The 20,624-nt window shown below is 34.5% G+C and overlaps 4 protein-coding genes across 9 annotated transcripts; 2 read left to right on the top strand and 2 right to left on the bottom strand.

Annotated features, from left to right (window-relative positions):
• The first annotated feature begins 1,863 nt into the window (after window positions 1–1,863).
• On the top strand, window positions 1,864–4,831 carry LOC149932642 (uncharacterized). Its single transcript, XM_090157472.1, has 8 exons — window positions 1,864–2,051; window positions 2,119–2,379; window positions 2,457–2,796; window positions 2,862–3,162; window positions 3,226–3,352; window positions 3,413–3,486; window positions 3,555–3,744; window positions 3,807–4,831. Exons 1-8 carry the CDS (start codon window positions 1,919–1,921, stop codon window positions 4,760–4,762), a joined length of 2,382 nt encoding a protein of 793 aa, XP_090013598.1. The 5' UTR covers window positions 1,864–1,918; the 3' UTR covers window positions 4,763–4,831.
• On the bottom strand, window positions 4,764–9,918 carry LOC149932643 (ras GTPase-activating-like protein IQGAP2). The gene is made up of 2 exons (XM_090157471.1): window positions 9,791–9,918; window positions 4,764–9,671 (listed from the first exon to the last, which is right to left on the bottom strand). Exon 2 carries the CDS (start codon window positions 9,660–9,662, stop codon window positions 4,923–4,925), a length of 4,740 nt encoding a protein of 1,579 aa, XP_090013597.1. The 5' UTR covers window positions 9,663–9,671; window positions 9,791–9,918; the 3' UTR covers window positions 4,764–4,922.
• Window positions 9,919–10,229: 311 nt separating this feature from the next.
• Window positions 10,230–14,152, top strand: LOC149932644 (monocyte to macrophage differentiation factor). 6 transcript variants are annotated; one of them, XM_090155455.1, is made up of 8 exons: window positions 10,230–10,372; window positions 11,173–11,254; window positions 11,329–11,486; window positions 11,596–11,670; window positions 11,730–11,834; window positions 11,909–11,978; window positions 12,043–12,168; window positions 12,796–14,152. In XM_090155455.1, exons 2-8 carry the CDS (start codon window positions 11,177–11,179, stop codon window positions 12,943–12,945), a joined length of 762 nt encoding a protein of 253 aa, XP_090011581.1. In that variant the 5' UTR covers window positions 10,230–10,372; window positions 11,173–11,176; the 3' UTR covers window positions 12,946–14,152. The 6 variants fall into 6 exon arrangements, with proteins under 6 accessions (XP_090011581.1, XP_090011579.1, XP_090011580.1 ...); XM_090155453.1 differs by lacking the exon at window positions 10,230–10,372 and adding an exon at window positions 10,510–10,703; XM_090155454.1 differs by lacking the exon at window positions 10,230–10,372 and adding an exon at window positions 10,710–10,929.
• Window positions 14,153–14,230: 78 nt separating this feature from the next.
• Pex23 (tectonin beta-propeller repeat-containing peroxin 23) lies at window positions 14,231–18,946 on the bottom strand. Its single transcript, XM_090155993.1, has 17 exons — window positions 18,926–18,946; window positions 18,540–18,646; window positions 18,295–18,477; window positions 17,804–18,230; window positions 17,640–17,740; window positions 17,460–17,582; window positions 16,580–17,398; window positions 16,344–16,514; window positions 16,145–16,279; window positions 15,935–16,083; window positions 15,752–15,882; window positions 15,578–15,680; window positions 15,278–15,511; window positions 15,015–15,198; window positions 14,621–14,962; window positions 14,434–14,553; window positions 14,231–14,371 (listed from the first exon to the last, which is right to left on the bottom strand). Exons 4-17 carry the CDS (start codon window positions 18,201–18,203, stop codon window positions 14,327–14,329), a joined length of 3,057 nt encoding a protein of 1,018 aa, XP_090012119.1. The 5' UTR covers window positions 18,204–18,230; window positions 18,295–18,477; window positions 18,540–18,646; window positions 18,926–18,946; the 3' UTR covers window positions 14,231–14,326.
• Window positions 18,947–20,624: the final 1,678 nt, after the last annotated feature.

A 20,624-nucleotide genomic window follows, 5' to 3' on the forward strand; every position in this document is an offset into this window, starting at 1 on the left:
GTCGCATCGGTGGGAGACTTTCCTGGTTTCAAGATTGGGTGCAAGATGGCTGGTTTCCACCTCGAGGGCATGATTTCTGGATAGTGCGCTTTTTGGTTAAATGTAGATAGATGGCGGTAGCGTTTCCGCTGAGTAAGCTAAAAATCCGCTAGCCTACTCCAGTGTTTCCTTAGTTCTCGAAGCTCTCATCTGACGACACTATTTATACTTTTGAACTTCTTTATCTTCCCAATGGCTATCCTCCCCATAGAAATCTTATATGGGGAGGATAAGATAGTATAAGATTTCTATGATCCTCCATCCCCTCCTGCCACCGTTCACTTCATTCATTTCAAATTCAAAACGCTCCCACTAACGCCTTTAGTCTAACGGATAATAACCTACAGCAAGATAATTTATTTAAGAACTATCCTTTAACTAAAGTTCTTTGGAAATGAAAACTGTTGTTCACAAAAATTTTCTGGTTTATCGTCAATTCGCATATTTCGGCTATTCGCCGTAGTCCCCTATTTCCTCCTGACATAATCGATTTAAAACAAATTAAAACAATGTTGTACAATTTACCGCCCAACGGTTGAATAGGAAATACGTAATCCTTCAACCAATAGTATAAACAAAAGCGAAATAAGCTTTTGGTATAAATAAATATTCCTCGTTTTTATTTTTATCATTTTATTATAACGAATCATCTATTTGGCTCTATATAAACTGAAAAGGCTAATGGATACATGTTGAAATTTTACGCGAGGGGCTAGCCACTCTTAGAAAGTCTGTACACCGGATTACGCTTAGATTAGCACTGCCAAAGGCAGGGACTTCAAAGATTACGCGTAATCCCATTAGTACAGTCAAAGGTACGGCTCTGTACACCGATTACGCGGAGTGATCAGCCCCTCGATTTTACGTCCCTAGATGTATACATCACTCGTAAAAAATTTATCATATACGTCTGGTTACAGTTTTATTCAACCCAACCCAAACCCAACCTAAAATTGCACAATTTAAGAAAATATATAAATTTATGTTGCAAATTCTATTTATTATGACCGTGGTATCGTAATACAGGGGGCTATGGTAATACAATGGTCAGCAACTTGGAAACGTATTATAATTCGAGGAAATAATTTTTAACTTTTGAGGTGAATAGCTCTTATTTCTAGTTCTTCTGATTCGGATGTCTATTCTACTGACACAGCGGCTCCTCTATTTATTCCGCCCCCAGACACTTTGACCATCCGTCGCCGTTGCTTCTCGGCGTTGCTCCGTCTGTGGCAGCGGGATTGGGCAGACGCACCAACGGGCCGGTTTCTCTTTTCCGTGCAAGATTTTCCGGCCCGCCCTAAGGTTTGGGATTGTCACTTGTCTCGGTTCCAGGAACGCCTCCTTTCTCTGGCTCGTGTTGATCGCTTTCCAGTTCCAACGGTGTTGCACCGGTTCGGATTGCGCCCCTCTCCTCTTTGCCCGTTGTGCCGGGAACAAGGTTATCTGGCCCACTTTGCCTTTTCCTGCCCAGGTACAGCGGTTTCTCGCTTGAAGTTTCGGAACGCTTTCCGGGGGTTGGCCTCCCCCCTTCCTTTGGAAACACCCTGACCTCTCTCTTCACTTTCTCCGCTCTTCCGGATGGTAGCTCCCGTCCGGGATACTTCCGCCTGCTGTCGGGATTCTTGCGATCCCTTCAGTGCTTCTAACTTTGGTGCCGCTATAATAATAATTATTGTCTGTGTCGTTTCTTTGTTGTGTTGGTGTCTAAGGCTCTAGCCAACACCATACCGTGTGACTCTCAAAAACAAAAAAAAAGATTCGGATGTCTAAATTGTGATTGTCTGCTCTTTCTTCAGTAATTGAGATAGTGCTGTTGGTCCTTTAGTTATTATTGAATTGTTGACGTATAAAAATAATTACAATTTAAAAATTTATCATGAAGAACGCGAATGAAAAGAAACTTGGGTTAGTCTTGGACCAAATTATTTCGTGGAAAATTAAGGATGACTTGGATGATACTTTAATTCAAAAGTTCCTTTCATTTATTGAAGTTGGAGATAAAAACTTGGGTAATTTCTCATTTTAAAAATTATCAGCTTTTAATTTTCATATTAATAGTATTATTCTCTTTACAAGGGATTTTAATTTCCCAAGCGATAAAAGATAAAATACCGAATGATTTAGGAAATAATGCAAGCCCTCTTGCATTAGCCTTTGTTTATCAACTAGCTACTATTCTTATTGCCAAAAACATTAAATTGCAAGTTTTTACCATGATAGAGAGTAAAAATGTTAAATCACATCCACCAATCGTGCGAGATGCCTACTGGAATTACTTAAAAACTTTGTGTAATTGTGATGACCAAAAACCAGTTCAGTTGTACACAAATATTGATGGTCCGTATTGTATTAGTCGTAATATAACTTGTTTTACCATATTACAGTTATAAGTAATTTTTTTAATTCATTTTCAGAATTAATTGGTATTGCTTTAACTTCTTTGAATGATGATAGTATGTTTGTAAAGAGAAGTGTTGAATGTTTTGTAATATCTTTGGCAAAAACTTTGGACTTTAACTCGAACCAATTTAAAAAATTAATTTTTAAACTCAATTCTTCCCTTGAGAGTGTTGACTTAAGAGAAGGATCCTTAAGTTGCTTATATGGAATCATGGAAACAAGGTCTTACAATGATGTGCGAACTATAAGCCAAGAATTGAACTTAGTGAAAGCAGTATTAAAGAACTTTCCAAAGAATAAACGAACTGAAATAGCATGCAAAATTCTGGCGTTATTGTCATACGATTCCGCAAAGTAAATTCAATAACTTAAACTTTGTGGTTTTTATTGGACATGTATTTACGATTTTTTCCTCCTAGAACATTCCATGAAATTCAAGATATTCTCATTGAAAATTCACATTTCTTAGAAGTTATTTCTCTGGCATATTTTGCTTTGAAAAAATCTGAATTACAGCCTTTCAGTCTTTGTCTTCTTCAAATGATGATTTTGCCAATTCAACTGTATATTGCCAAATCAGAAAAATCTAACACCCCCGCAACGAAAGAAATAGAAGAATGTTATTTACTTCCGTGTTTGGCACAAAAAACCCTTTACAGAAGCATTCTTGTAAAATGTTTCACTTGCCAATCAAAAGTTATCGACCGTTTTAACTCCAAAGTATGATAATAATTTTTTTACTTATTTTGTAATGTTTTCTAATATTTCCATTATTACAAATAGACTAAACTGTCTATGCTTAATAATGCACTTGAGTTTGTCTTCATTATTATGAATACCCCAGAAATGAAAAATCAGAAATTAATTAATTCAGCAATGGATTTGATTTCTCAATTAATAAAAAACATGGGTGAGATTATCCAAGCCACTGTTTGCATATAATTTTAAAAACCATGTAAAATTTACGCAGATTCTGAGTATGGAGATCAAAAAGTCTTGTCCACTTTAATAAAACTTCTGGATAATTCTGCAGTAGTTTCATCGGTAAACATTTTTTGTAATATTAATTAAAAGGTGGTGATAAAACATGGATTTTTCATCTTCATTTTCAGCTCTTTCATAATTGTTCAGCTATTGTTTCCATTTTGATTGAAAGGAATTACCAAAGAAAAATAATTTCCTTTAGCTCAGCTGTCTGGACAGATCTGGGTGATGTTTTATTGCGCAGAACATTAGATATACAATGGGAAGTTCGCGATAGCTCATTGGAACTTATAAATAAAATATGTTCATTTGCAGAAGGTGTGTTTGAATTAAATTATTTAAGTTAAAAATGATTTACCCATTAATTTGCTTTACCAAAGGTGATGTTGGATTGTCAAATTGGATAATTCAGTTCAAATTTCATTTGTTGGTGTGGGATTTGGTTTCTCAAGAAGAAGTAGAGAGCTATATCAGAGCCACAAGTTTATCCATATTAACGTACCAGTGCAAAGATGCGGTTTGTTGGAAAGCCTTTCAGGAAGAAAAAAAAGCCACTCCGGTAGTGGTTGCCACTTTACTCTCTGATCTCTTAGTGAATGACCCGGAAGCGTTTGTACAAAGAGCTGCCATAAATGCGATATATGACCTATTAAAAGCCAACTTTTTGAATTCTAAACATCTAGTAGTGTGTCAAGCTATTTCCTGGGCAGCCAAGAGCTCTTTAGATTGGGAAGTTAAATTGAAAGTCATCACTATTTGGGAATATTTTATTAATCAAAGTTTGACAAATTTTGTGGAAGAACAAATCCCCACTATTTTATTAAAGTTCCAAAACCTGGGTATGCTTTCTTCACTTCTACTTTCCATCAATGATTGTGACCGTCCTGTACGATTGAAGTCTGCCAATCTAATAAAAAGCTTAATGGTTGACTTAAAGCTGGTTGGTTTTAATATACCGCAGCATCATCTTGTGACTGGAATAACTAGTGGTTTCCTAAATGAAGAATTATCAATGGAACAGCATTTACCACAAATAAAATTGGACTACGCTGCTATTGAAGTAGTTTTAGACATCCAAATGAGAGATCAGATTGGCTTTCTAATTAACGATGCTAAAGATAATGTGAAAGTTGACACTTCCTTTGAAGATATTGAAGACTGGAAAACGTCTTTACAGAAATTGGGCGAGTATGATGTGCAACAGATAATTGTAGAAACTGAAAAATCATGCGATATCTATTCTAATGACATTGAAGCAATATTAGATGATATCCTAGCTGCTGCAAGTGAAAATTTTAATAGTGACTCAGAAAATCAAACTATTGATTGTTATTGAAAAAACATTTATTAAGTAACTTTTACAGAGTTACATATGTCAATTAAAATTGGCTATTTTTATGATCCATATAAAGTTTCAAAATTTTTTTATTTACAAAGTTATTCACAAGAAAGATAATTATACAAGTAATCAAGTATTCTAAGCATATACATAAAAATTAGTTGACAAATTTTTTATTTAACAAATGCAGAAGCAGGTTGATATTGATCTTGGCTTTTCCAAATATCTCCAACATTGTTACCCCTTCATATTGTTGCTGGAGAAGCAATTGAATGTCCAACTCGATAGTTTCCACGGCAGCCCCCATGAATGTTGCTTTGACTATATAAATGCCAGTTTTTTTGGACGCTGTAAATGTAAAAGATGCGTGTTTGAGTTGTGATGTTTCCAACCCCACAATTTCTAGAAGAACCCCTTTCTCATGTAGTTTGGTTGCAGTGTATTTAACCACAATAGGCTTTTCTGACATGTTAGGATCATCTCGTCCCAAAATGGAAGCCCTTGATTTTTTGCATTGTTTTGGAGCCATTCTTTCCAAGCAGTTTTGTATGTATTGGTTGTAGTAAGCCAATGTGTCTTCAAAGTATTTTCTTTTGTTCACAAGCTGTTCTTGCGTTATTTGTAGCTTGAATATTTCTTCTTTCCTTCTTTCTCTATACATCCTTCTGTTGGCTATCATTTTAACTATAGCTTCAATAATCTCCCTATAGTCACTTTGTTTTGTGACATAGCTGTTTTCTTCTAGTTTTCTCAGATTCCTCATAATTTGGTGCCGAAGCTCATTTACATTTGAATAGCGATGAAGTAATTCTTTAATGCTGTTGCACTGTATCGATGCTGTGTGTTCGGTGTAGCTTTCCTCATCTTCCTTAGATGGAGCTGTTCTTAGCATATCAACAAAGGTAGATCCTATTGTTTGGCACTGTAGAAGTTGAATTACCAGTTGCTTAGTAGTTAAGAAAAGCTGATCCAGAACGCTGCTCTCTTTAGCTTCAAAAAACTTGTTGGTCAAGGAAAGAGAAATAGTATTTGAAGAATCTCTTTCAGCACTAGTTTCTAAAGTCACTGGTGTTCCTAAATCGTCCAATAGTATGTGAATCTTGTCATCCTTATCTGGAGCAACATTATGAATGTAGTTGCACAACAATTGGTGGGTTGTTACTATTTCTTGAAGTGAGAGGCTGACTTGAGGGGCGGCCAACAAGGTAGCTTCAGAATAAGTGTCCATACAAAATATGTTTTCCGGTTCTTCCACATCACATGCAACTTTAAGAAACTTGAGGCATTTGTTGTGGCACTTTTCTAAGTATCCATTTAATTCTGCCAGTTTTGTGCATGGTTCAAATAACTGGAATGCTGCAGCATGTTGCAAAACTTTCGCTATGGCTCCAAGATTTTTTCTTTGGACTGAGTTGATAGCATTCCCAGGCTGTAGAGTCACAACTCCAAAGGTATCTGCAGCAGGTATGGCTGCTATAATATACCTATAGTAAAGGAGGTTTCCAACAGACTTCATTATTTTTTTTTCTTCTTCATTAGGAAATTTATATTTGAGAAGATTAAAGAGAACTTTGGAGGTGTATCTAATTCCATATGGCAAAAGTTCCACAGAATGTAGGATTCTATTTATGAACATCTCAGTTTTTGCTTGAAGCATTGCTATGGAATTGGCAATTCGAGCTGCAATGTCTGGTATTTTCTCTGCCTCTTCAGGAGGTAGATCATAGGGAAGTTGACTCATGACACCAGTTGTGGTTTCTTGTTCGTTTACCCAACGTTTGTAAACTTCAACAGGATCAGTGCTCAAATGAAGTGTTTCATCTTCCAAGATATTTTCCACCAGAGGTTCAAGAAGTTCTCTAAGGCAACTGTGTCCACATCCTGTTTTATTGAAATCTACAATCATTTTGTAAACCAGTGGTGTTCCTTTGCAGATATCTTCAACCCCATCCACTTTCATTTTGACCTCTTCTTCCAGAGCTTGTTTGAAAAGTTGCAGCAATAAGCATTCTTCTCTGGGGGTTGATCCATAATTATACAAAGTATAAATTACCGAATCTATGAATTTAGCAGATCTTCCTGGTGCCATGGAATAAATCAGTCTGGCCAAATACCGGGGATCAGTTTGCAAAGTGTAGAAGAGATTTTGGTAACCTTCAAGAAGAAACCTGCTTTCTTTACTAAATGTTTGTAAATTTATTAAAACTTTGCAGTCAGAGGCATCAATAGTCTGTCTCCTGTTAAATTCAACTCGTGATAACTTATTTCCATGCAGCATCAGTTCTCTGGCGCTGAGTTGGTTCTTTATGAGGAGAGCTATTTTCAAATCCATTTCGTTTACTTGTTTTTCCAGTTCTTTGTTGTTTCTGATTTTCTTAACTACTAGGCTTCTTATTCTATGTAATTCCATTTCTTCTTCATAATCTACATCATTGACTTTCAAAAGTGGAAGATATATAGAAACATAATGAAGAGGATCTCTCTTCATAAGCTCTTGGAGGGCTTGATTCCTTTCCAAAGAAACATCTAGAGCTTCTCTTCTCTCTTTGTAAAGTTTTCTAGCTTGATACATCCTCACATACGATTGAATCTTAGTGATAGCAGCTCTTACACCTCCCACTCTTCTGACTAAATCTACATAGGCTCTCTCCTTTTTCATAAACATGTATCTTCTCCACCATCGTTGAATGACAATGGCTTCATCTTCCAACTTCTCTAGATGGTATTCTCTTTCTGCAATTGTCTTTCTATATAAGTAGCCTCTGGAATAAGCTTGAAGTAGAGTAATCAACTTTTCTTGCTTGTTTAAGTTGACTTTTTCAATGATTTGTTTAATGTCCAGCTGTGTTAAATAAATGCTGTGGGTAAAATATTGAGGTTGTTCCCAGCTTGTTTCCAAGGTGTGCAAGTTTTGGTAGAATTTATGCCCATTTTCCAAGTAACAGTATATCCAAGATCCATTCTCTTTGTCAGCTGCAGCGTAGTTATTATATTTCACAGTTCTGAATTTTTGCAAAGCGCTTATGTACTCATTGGCCAAGTTTTCTGATATTTCTGAAATTTCCAAAATAGGATTTTCCAATTCTTCTACTAGCTCTTTTGGAGAATTTCTGTCAACTACCATATTGATAGTACTTAACAGGGAGCATATTTTTGACACCTGCTCCGCCTTTTTGTTGGCTTCATTTATTAGAGATCTGATCTCACCCAAGTTCAGATGAGCCTTCTTGTTATCTTGTTTTTGTTTAAGACACCACAAATATAGCTGCAAGTTTTTTTTGTGAATGCAAAGTATTGAAGCTGCAGGATTCAACAGAGATTTACCTAACAGTTCTGGATCACTTTTGGAAATGGCATTATTTATTGCTATCAGAGCGTTATCAAGTTTGTTTTGGTGATCAAATTCTTGCCATAGTTCATCCAGTATTTCTTGTATCTCAGCGTGACTGAAAAAGGGATTCTGTCCTTGTTTCTTTTTCAATTCTAAACATTCTTCAAACTTTTCAAGGTAAATGTTAACCAGGTTTTTGGAGACATTGCAAAGGTGGGCGTCTGGGTTGCTGAGCGATTTTAGTAGCAACGCTTGATCACTCTTTTGGATAGATAAAGTGATGTTCCATATGGACTGCAATACAGTGATGCCACCAACAATTTCTTCATAATTTAAATTGGAATTGCTGTAATTTTTTATGGCGGAAAATTCTTGGAGGTAGAATGCAGCCATGACTGGATGTTCCATATTGGCAATAGGTTCCTTAATCAAGGCTTGAATAGCATTCAACATAGTTGTAGCATCATTCTTTGAGATAGCTTTATTCACTTCCTCCACGTGGATTTGCTTCTCATTAGCTTCTTCATTTGAAATTTCTACTATGGTTTGGATGGCTTCTACATTGGGTTCCACTTCATTAATCAAATTTTCAATATAAAATGCGGTGTTGTTTGGTATCACTTCAGTTAATTTTAGGTGAGGATGTTTTAAGCATTTGATAACAGCTTTCGAATTTTTTTTTTTTAGGGCTTTATCTAGATCTTCTAATACCTTAGCTTCATTAGCTCTGTATATACACTGCTGTATGTCATAATTGTCGAGTAAGTTGTGATAAGTGTCTCCTGAAACTGATTGAACTGAACTTTCGAAGTCCCCATTGCACGTGTTATTGACCTTCACGTGTCTTGAAAATGATAGTTCGTATTTGTACCTTCTTTCATTCTCCTGAACTACTTCTTGAAACTGTCCTTTGGGGCTTTTAAGATATTTAATTATATCAGAGTCGTCATGATCCAAAGCTTTGTTGATGGCAATCACAATATCCCAAACTGAATTGTCAGTTTCTTGACCCAATTTGGAAAAATGTGGCATCTCGATTCCAGATTTCTCCAGCTCCATTTGCATTGCATTGATTTCTTCACTCGTAAAAATGGCTTTCCCTAGCAAATCTTGAATTCTATCTGCTTTCCCACTATTGTACAGGTTCAAACTCAATTCATGTATACAGAATATAGCTTTTGGCATATTTCTACGGTCATAGACATCAAAAGTATCTGGGTAAATATATTTTGGCATTTTAAGAGAGTCCATTGCTTTAAACCAATGGTTTATGTTATCAGTATGTCGGAATTGTAGGCCTTTGGTTTTGTACACGTTCTGGTCTAAGTCATAGATCTTAGTGATTGGCACAAGTTTAGGATTAGCAAAATTTGCAATCTTGGCAAGATATACTCCATTTCTAAGGTTTTCTTCAAGCTCCGTAGTGGGAGGCAGAACTTCATTTATACAAGCTTCTATCCATTTCTTTGCTTCCTCTAGATGACAGAGATATTCATAAGCCGTATTTTCCTGTCGTATTTCATCCATTTGTTCAGACGATATACGTTCTTGGCCCAGATTAGCCATCTCAAATTCCTTTAATTAAAATAATAAGTTTTTATTTAGGGAGGGGTAAGACTAAGGGTAAGCCCTGAAAGGTTTGGAAGTAAAATTTAAACTTTAGATGCAATTTATACTAATTTAAATAAATTTACCAAGTATTTAGATCTTTGATACCAATCAAAAATTAGATATAAGCAAAGATAATTGAATTAAGTCGTTTAGAAATTGGAGAAAGACTAAAAGCACTCCGACGATTTCAACTAACTTTTTAAATTTTGCAACAGCATTTTTTATGTAACAGTAAGTGACGGTAGGGGTGCTGCCATCTGGGGAAAAAACAGGCTTATAATTCAAATTTGAAAAAGCGCGTTTTCATTCGTTTTTTGCGTCACATTCATAACTTCCAACATACTTCCAATATTTTTTATATTAATACTTTATATACCATAAATAAATCCCTACGATAACCATTTTTTTATATGTAAAATCACTAAAATTGTTTAATTTTTTTATTCTATTTGTAGTTATTTTTATTACGTAAAATGTGTGATAGGCTATCGTTTGAATTTTATTTAACAAATAGGAAACCAATGGGATACGAAATTATAACAAGATCATAGCCACAGTAGACCCAAAAGTGGCTACAAAGCGGCGGGTTAAAAGGATGAGACAAATTTATTTTATCGATCGAAATCTTGGGGAATATCTTGAATCATCTTTTTTTGGGTCTGCAGGTAGGGCGTCCGTTTATTTTTAGGAAGTTATTTTCAGAACACCGCGCTGGCTATTTTTTTGACACTTAGTTATTATAAGTTATTTTATTTATTTACTTTTTATTTGGGGTACAAAGATAAATTGTAATCGCTTGAATATGTTGAGATTGTGCTCTCACAATAGATCAAATAGTACGCGAAATTCAGACTCGTCTATGTATACCACTTCGGGATCTTCCCCGGATTCCGAGAGATTACCTTCTCTTTCGTGCCAAAATGGGGCGGTTGATTCTTCGGAAGAAATTCCCAGGGATGAAAATACGGATAAGATAAGAAAATGCAACTTATACAAGTACGAATGAAACAGAAAAACGATTTTGAATCCTCACCCCAATCACCGCTCTTGTAGTTTTAGTTGTGTTGAATAGGCGAATTCGCCCCTGCTATTTCCACACCCCTGTAAAGTAGCAAATATGAAAACACCAAAGTTGGCCTTGAAAGTTCATTAGCCCAAAGTATACCATAGCCTACGTAGGTTTATTATTATGTGAAAATTCTGGCCTTTGTCACCATAAACGGTAAAGGAAACCTGTAGCATGCCGCCTTCCCCTTATAAAATATTTATGCGTTTCTTGGAAGAAGTACTGGATTTCTCCTACGCGTTTTAGCTCTTTTGTATTTGGTTTGATTTTGACGTTTGACCATTTATGGCTCTTGCGTGCATGCTTTGTATGGTTTCTTAATCTCCTTTGGCTAGAGTCCAAGTTCAGTCCTTCCACTAACAGCGTACAGGTCAGATTCAAATATATTTTACTATTCAGATACATGAATGCCAGAGCTGTTGGAAATGCTGCTTATGTTCCAACAGATGTTGAACACATAGCAAATATAATAACCCATGGTGTAAGCCATTTTCATTTTGCATGACTGCAAATCTGGTAATGAATTTACATTTAATTCAATGTTCTTTATACCAGGTCTGGGTCATACCCAGTGTAGCTGGCACTATATTTTTACTCCATCTATCCCAAACTAAAAACCAGTATATTTCGGCTTTGGTTTACGGGTTGTCTTTAGTCGCTCTTTTCACAATATCAACTGCTTTTCATACTGTTTGTTACATTGGAAAATATCGGTAAGACTTTCTTGAGGCAATTTAAGGTTTTATTCTTTGCTTGATATGGCAATGAGTTGTAAATTTATAAAAATGTTGTACTTAATTAATATATCTCGTTCATTTAAAGATTATTGAAAGAGGTGTTCCACGTCTGTGATCGCGCCATTATTTATATATTTATCGCAGCATCTTATACCCCCTGGTATATCCTGGTACTATATTAATTTGATTTGTGAAATGAAGTATTTTATCTTAATCTAGGCTTTTATTGAAAGATATAAAACCTGGTTTAGGTTCTCAATTATGTTGGCTGGTTTGGAGCTTGGCAATTCTTGGTATTGTTTATCAGTATTATTTTCACGAGAGGTAATTCTAAAACACTTTCATATCGAAATTGTTAGTTAAGTAGTATATGAAAAACAACCCTTTTTTTGTTGAAGGTACAAACATTTAGAAACAGTGTTTTACCTCTTCATTGGGATCATGCCTTCATTTGCCATTTTTAATATGGTAAAAAGTTTAATTTTCATTCCTAACATCTTTGTTTAATGAATGTTAAAATAACTCTTTTTAGCAAGATAATAGATGTGGACTCTCCGAACTGATATTGGGAGGTGTTATATATATCATTGGCATTGTCTTTTTCAAGCTAGATGGCACTATTCCGTGCTCGCACTCGGCTTGGCACCTGGCAGTCAACGTAATTGGATTGATTTATTATACATATATATTTATAATATATAACACACCACACAAAACCACCAAAAATATGGAGTATATCTCAGAGAGAAGTTTCCACCTCCTTATGCATTCTATATTTTCTTGAAACATAACTTTGCCAGTTTCACCCCTTGCTAGTAGTAGCAATTAAAGTTTAGATATATTTTTACATGTGCGAGTGTTAAACTATAATTTTATAAAATTGATTTTTAAGTATGTCTCTTTGGAAAAATATTTACTTTGAGATATTCACAGAATGGTGACTCCACAAAACAGAAAATCGCCCTCTAGCTAGGCCCTGTTGAAGGCTGCTCCGTGATAGTGAGTGTACACAAAGCGTCGCCAAAAGCATCTATAGTGTGTAAACTTGTAAAGAATAACTCTTGTGAAGACTAGAAGTGTCATACTTACAGTAGTATATTATAAACTTATGGTAATAAGGAAAGTTACATTTTTAGTAGTACTCTTCCATGGTTTTCACACCTTTTTTGAACTTGCAATTTATATGTTTCACTTTTATAGCCTAGATAAATACTTATCTTGTGAGAGATACTCATCTGATAATAATAAATACTAACTAACATATATATTATTATTCATTTATTAGATCGGTGCTTCATGCCATTATTATGCTGTTTGCAAATATCTGATGTTGGAAAATAACAACAATCCAAGCATCGATGTTTTTAAAAGCATTATATTACCTACGGATAATGGGGCACTTCCCCCTGTTCGTCAAGAGGAAGCGGCTCTTTAATTTGTATGGAAATTAACTTTTATAACTACATGTACAATCATTTTTTCACGCGAGTGTAAAGCTGCTTATTTATGGTTTTTAATATTAGATGTAATTGATTCGCATCTAGTCAAAATGCTAAGTTACCAAAGCATATTAATTTTGTTTAAATTATTATACATTACCCCTGTTTTTGTTTTTTGGCAATACAGTTAATTTACTATGATTTTTATTATTGCCCATTTGGTAGTTTTACATTTTGAGCCAAATTGGTAATTTACATTGTTATTGTTATACAATATCTTTTATTCGTTTGTTAATTTTACCATGTTTATGTTATTGGTATATTGTTTTTAAATAGTTATAACGACTAAACCCTCATTCAAATACCATTCCATGTAGCTTTTGAAATTGTGAGATTATGTGAAGGTTGTTTAATCAGTGGGTATTGCTAGAACTGCGTACCTTTAAAATGAATGTTGTCAAAAGCTTACATGCTGGTTGCTCAAATATCATATAAAGTTATTATTTATCCCTTAAATTAGTACACTCATCTACTGTTATACATTTGTCGTAGAATTTTATCTTAATTTTACAAAATTTTTATCAGTTTATCATTCATATTGTTGTAGAATTGACATTACCATAGTTATTGTCAATTCCTTATTTATTTTACACTGTGATATAAGTTATTATTTAAAGTGATATTTTACAAACTATTTGATAGAGGTTAAGTTTTTTAAGTTTCATTTTTGACCATATAACTACCGACCAAAGATTTGGTTTTCTAGTTTTAATCCCCAATTTTATCCAGGTTGAGATAAAGGAATTCATTATAGTCTTCCAAGATTTCTGTTATTTAGTTCTTTTGGAAAATCTCTATATACATATTTTCAAAATTAGGAGATTTTATACCCCATTTTTTGAAGGAGTATATATTTTTGTGGTCGCTGAATCTTCTATAGACCAAAAACAGTTTCTCTTATACCTGAAAACTAAACTGATTAATAAAATAACTAAAAACAATCTTCATGTATACCTTAATTAGTCATTGCTGTGAACTTTTCCTTGGAACTAATCTATTTTAGTTTAGACCCAGAGAAAGAATTAGCTTTAACCAATCATGTGATACCTAGTTAGCTTTTGTGTAGCTGAAATATTTTCAATTTTTGTGATTGACCAAATGTTTAATGTTCATCTTTTTTTTTAAATAATTGTTGAGACATATTTAGAAGGTTAAATAATTTAATTAACATGACTTTTGAATTTTCTTTAAATAAAGGAAAGATTTGACAAGTATCAAAAGTTGATTTTCAATAAGCAATTTGACATTATTTATTTTCAATTACTTCAAATTACAATTAAGATTTAAAATTATCACAGTGTATAAATATAATTAATTTTATAAATTTTCTATTCCTCTGCAGCTTACGAAAAGCATTCCTCCCTGAAATAAGTTCAGAAAATTAAAGGTGGATACCTAATGAAACTTAACTGAAGTATAATTACGCCTATAACAGTTTCCCAGGTGGTTCCTATTCTGTTATCTTCTGTAATACCTTTCCTCTTGCAAATCACACCAGACAATAACCCGCTTGATGTTTGGACATTTTCCAAAACAGCCCATAACTGATACGCAAAATAATTTTATATAATATTATCCTAGTAAGAATTTGATACACCTTATGTAATATACTTGGTTTTCTTTTCCTACAGAAAAGGTTTGTATTTGATCAGCAATTAGCTTCCATGATGTTCCTTCAGGAAACATTTTAACTATTTCCTGGCGGTACCAAAGTCGGTTTTCATCATCCAGAGCAAATACTGAACTGGATCCAATGGACACATGCTTTAAATGAGAGTCAGCTTGTGGGGCTTCAATGTGGAACCAAACTTGACCTGTTGGACAATTTTTCGGATGGATTCCATGTCTATAAAATGCTGTGCCTTCCTTAGCAATGGCCCATACGCAAGTATTACTACCCACACTTATAGATTTTAAGGGTTGTTCAGTTGGAACTGGTACCCAGTGATCACCCTATAAATATTAGCCTTGAAATTTAGCCTTCTATATTATTTTTAAATCTCACCTTAGGATTTTTACGTGTTACACCCACTCTACATAACGCATCTCCATTTATAGCAATTGCCCATACTGTTATAGGTTCTGTATCAGATTTTTCAGTATCATCAAAGTCTACTTGAATTGAAACATCTAACAGACGAGTGGTTCCAGCATGGACCCATGGCCCTGTGGTTGTTAGTTTACACCTTCTAAAATTAGAAATCATCCCATCTTATCATCATTTAATAAACTTAAGTATCCAACATAGTTTTTAATATGGTTAATCACCTGACCCATCTTCTTCTACGAACATAATCTGTAAAACCTTTAGTACCATGATATGTTCTTGGAAAATCATGCGCATATTGCCAACCTTCAGCATCACAACCACCAGGAGTCTTATAATCTATATCCCAGTCACCTAGCCATTGCCAGTGTACTGAGGGAAGTTTGGTATTAGCTTTGGTACAATGATGACGACCACTTTTATCACTCCACATATACCTATCAGTTGGTAATCCCCTGTACAAAAAAAAGACATTACATTACAGTAGTTTTCAAAAATCAACTCCAAAATGAGCCCCCAACCTTGATGCAAAACCACTCAATGGATTCCACCTCTGGTTTTCGTAAATATACATGCATTTTGCATCAACAATAGTATGAATATCTTTGTTCCTCCCAATGAGCCCTCAAAAATGAATTATACATGTAGAAAATTTCCAAATGAATGGTTGTAAATATTAAAGACAAACTTTTTACCCACAAAAGGACCCCCTCCAAATCCACCAGTGTAGACCCAGCACATATTATTGAAGCCCAGGGCCCAGACAACTTGTAAAGGACTGGCTTCAATTTTTCTAAAATGACCACCTCCTAGAAGTCTCCAGAGCCTTTGTAAAAACATGTCAGTTCAAATTCCTTGAATTTACTCCTATTAATTACATTTTTGAAGGTTCCAAATTGTTTAAGTCTTTGTTTGTCCCATCTACCACATAGACATCTCCATAAGTCGTGATGGCCCATAGGGTAGAGGTTCTTTTCATCATATTAAAACACCCCATGTCACTGCAAGCTGTATTCAACGTAGCTAACTACAAATACATAGATTTAAAACATAATGATGATATATTTTGAAGGAGTGTTTATTATTACCCAGTCTTCTAAATCGGCATTTGACATGAACGCTAGCTGCACCAGCGGCTTACTGGCCACGTGTAATCCAAGTACTGGTTTGAACGCATTGCTTAGATTTAATATGCATAATATATCTGACAAGTTTATCACAAACTAGAAAATAATACAAAAATATTTTAAAGGTTCATTTTTTTCAAAATTGGTAATTTATAGCTACCTTTCTCTTTCCTAATTTACACGTAAGCATTGCCCATTCAATATCCCTTCCATCTACCATAGAACTCTCCAATTCGTTTGTGGAAGTCTGTTTTTGAAGTTCCATAGTTCCATCGGCCCATGTTTTATTTTCTGTCCAAAACAAGCATCGACCAGATTTCACCCATGCCCTCTATGGAACAATAGAGGGTGATAAAAATGTGGATTTAAATAACGATGACCGGCCTATTAGATTACTTTTTCAATAGCATCTGGATATAGATGTTGATAGTCAATAACTTCTTTACATGATCGTTGTTGGAACTGTTCCCATATTTTTTGCCTCCATGGAGTGTTAATTGCTGAGGTTTTAAGACCCGAACTTTCTCCAGCCAAAAACCATTGATTAGGAGGAGAGCTGCCATCTATATCACAACCGCAGGCACTCAACCACACCCAAGAAGCGACTGCTGGTATTTGGGTTGTAGTGTCTGCTGTCGAGTAGTTATCAACCCAAAGAGATTGGCAAGATCCTATGCCCATGTAAGATTGTAGTTCTTCTTGACTAGAGTGAACTTCAACAAGACTGCTAACTTCTTCAGGTTTATTTTCCATAAAAGACACGCTGGTTGGCGCACTAGTTGAAAGTTTGTCAGTTTCAACTGAGCTTAAGCTGTGCTTAGGGCTTTGAGTAACAAAGTCGCAAATAGTTTCAGATGCCTCAGAAGAATAAGATGATTGGCGAGTAAAAGTTGTTGTTCCAGTTTTTTTACACATTTTAATATTTTCCAAAGATAGACCAAAGTCTTTTTCTGTATCTCTAATATTATCGATGGTGGTGTTTGAACCGGAAGTTGGGTTGCGGCTTTCATTACCTGCTTCATACGCAACTGCCCAGTGCAAAGAAGAGTAACTACTACTCCTGCTTGTGTCTTTACTGCTAAAGCCTTCCAGAGCTGCTGGTTTTGCATTTTTCATTGGAAGTTTCATAACTTTCCACGTTTTTCCGCTTAAGTCAGCTGGTACAACTCCAGTCCGGAAATACAAATTGGCATCTTCTCTTCCAATTGAATAAACCTAGACCACGAAACATTTCAGACTTATGATTTAAATATCTTTCATTTGGGTTGTCGTTTACCTGATCATTTCGCCCAACACTGACTACACTCATTTCACCAACCATTTCCACCCATCCATTGCCTAGTGCAAAGGAATCATCAGTTCCTGAGAAAAGCCCTTTCACTCCTTTTCTAAACCACACCTAAATGGAATTTGTTATGTCAGCTATGGAAATATTTGAATAAAGTGTCAAGCGCACCTTCCCATCAGTACTTGTTGCCCAAACTACATTGCATCCAACAGAAATTTGCAGCAGACGTTGTAAGCCCTTAGGAGCAGGAACAGTAACCCACGTCTTTCCTAACAAAAGAGTTTGAGGTTACTGTTTTCCTGGGTTACTTGAGACTTTCAGAACTCTTTTACCATAAATATTTTCTCTATTTACGCAGGTTCTTACAAGAGCGCTTCCATCCCAGCAAACCGCCCAAACTAATCCAGTTGGTCCCACAGAGATTTGATGAACTTCTGAACCACCAGGTGTTGGAACATGAATCCATTTTTTACCTTCTGGGCTATCCCTGCTGACATTCTCTCGAAACATCACCCTTCCCAGTATTGTAACAGCCCAAACACACGTAAAATCAAATTCCGATCTGGGTATCTCCAGCCCTCCAATTGCAACATCTATGAATGGTTCTTGAACAGGGTCATCGTAAATGCTTGGAACTGGCGCCCACATATCCATCTTTGCATAGCATCTATGTCTGACCCATTTTCTTCTTCGAACAATGGAATTCCAATGACTTTCTGGGCCATAAGACATAGGGAAATCTATTGCGTAAGTCCATCCCTAACAAAGAAAAAAATTAGACAAACTCACTATGTTGGAAAACATTTAAAAATTAAACTGTTACCTCTGCAGTTAGTGGATGTCCCTTAAGGTTTGTTTCTATATACCAATCTTCCTCCCATATCCAATTACTTGTTGGTAACAGTATCAAATCTTTAAACCTGGGTGTTAATCCATCTTTACTGCTAAAAGATGATCTATCACTGGGCAGTAAACGGCTTGTGAATCCTTCAACGGGATTCCATCTCTGTGTTCAAGAGTAAGCCATAAGATTAAAATTTGAATATACAGACTATTTGATTGTCATACTTGGTTTTCATAAGTGATTTCTCTAACTCTAATTGGCACTTCTTGATGGGGTATAAATACATAAATTTTATGGTCTCCCCCTATGGCCCAAACACACTCTTCCAATGCTGATAAACGTTTAATTTCAATACCATTGTAAGGACAAATAGACCAGGATTGACCTAATGATGAGAGGGTATATACTTTTCCCTCGCTATCATTTGCCCATAAAAGTGACATTTCATTGCTATTTTAAACATACAGAAGATTATGAAAACAATATTTTTAAAACGTTTCACCACTTTTCAGTCTGCTCTCATATTTTTAGAACCTCTTTGTAAATTATTTTTTTATATTGATGTTTTAATATTACATATAATTCCTATTCTTTTTGGAATTTACTATACCCGTAACGAGAATTCCGAAGAGTTAAGATAAAAAAAATGAGGTAAACATTACGCAATAAATAACAACATCGTCTGCTATATTTTCACGTGCTTACTGCAAACTCCTGCACGTGCCTATTGCGACACGGCCAACTATTGTCAAAAGTTAATAATTGCTAGTTATGTCCAATGTTCTACCAGAGAAGCGACTTTACCCTCTCTGGTTCTACCTCTGGTTGGTTATGTTACGAGGGCCAGCATTATCTACAGACGGAGAATTCCAAAATAAAACTTTGGGCAAAAGTGACATAATTACCAAAAGTGTGTCAATCGGACCTATTTCTTAATGAATGTTACGAGCGAAATGCAAGTTGGGATGGGAGAAGGGAAAGTATGCCTTGGGGAGGGAAGGAAGTTAAAACCAACAAATAACGCCTCGTAGTGAGGAACGGAGGAACTAACAAGGAGACTACCCAAGGTGTAACTCATCGATTTGGTTTAAATTCAGGGATTAAGTAGAGTTAGTAGACCTTCATGTAACTTAAAAAACCCCAAAGGGAAAAAATGCGGTGGGCTTTAGTTTTACCATAGCAACCGAAAACGTTTTAGACAACTAAAATAATATATTTATCTATGTAAATTAACATGGCAAAATCGAATATTCTAAGGATCCCCCTTCATGAAATTATTCAAAAAACATTTTAAACAAAGGTGGTTAAATTTGGGTAAATATCTAATTTCGGGTAAATATCTAATTTTGGGTAAATATCTAATTTTTTGTAAATGTCTAAATTTTGGTAAATATCTAAATTTGGGTATTTAAATCTGGATAGGCATTTAAATTTGAGTAATAATTTGGGTAAGTACTTAAATTTGTGTAAGTATTTAAATTTTAGTAATATTTTGGGTAAGTACTTAAATTTGTGTAAGTATTTAAATTTTAGTAATAATTTGGGTAAGTATTTAAATTTTAGTAATAATTTGGGTAAGTACTTAAATTTGTGTAAGTATTTAAATTTTAGTAATAATTTGGGTAAGTACTTAAATTTGTGTAAGTATTTAAATTTTAGTAATAATTTTGTAAGTACTTAAATTTGTGTAAGTATTTAAATTTTAGTAATAATTTGGGTAAGTACTTAAATTTGTGTAAGTATTTAAATTTTAGTAATAATTTGGGTAAGTACTTAAATTTTAGTAATAATTTGGGTAAGTACTTAAATTTGTGTAAGTATTTAAATTTTAGTAATAATTTGGGTAAGTACTTAAATTTGTGTAAGTATTTAAATTTTAGTAATAATTTTGTAAGTACTTAAATTTGTGTAAGTATTTAAATTTTAGTAATAATTTGGGTAAGTACTTAAATTTGTGTAAGTATTTAAATTTTAGTAATAATTTGGGTAAGTACTTAAATTTGTGTAAGTATTTAAATTTTAGTAATAATTTGGGTAAGTACTTAAATTTGTGTAAGTATTTAAATTTTAGTAATAAATTGGGTAAGTAACTAAGTACTTAAATTTCTGTAAATATTATAATTCGGGTAAATATTTAAATTTTTTAAATATTTTAATTCAGGTTAATATGCAAATTTGGTTAATATGCAAATTTGGTAAATATCTAAATTTCGTTAATATGCAAATTTGGTAAATATCTAAATTTCGTTAATATGCAAATTTGGTAAATATCTAAATTTCGTTAATATGCAAATTTGGTAAATATCTAA

This window comes from Leiobunum rupestre, chromosome 8 (genome assembly GCF_980474605.1).
Source record: "Leiobunum rupestre chromosome 8, qqLeiRupe1.1.hap1, whole genome shotgun sequence".
NCBI classification, from domain to species: Eukaryota; Metazoa; Arthropoda; class Arachnida; order Opiliones; family Sclerosomatidae; genus Leiobunum; species Leiobunum rupestre.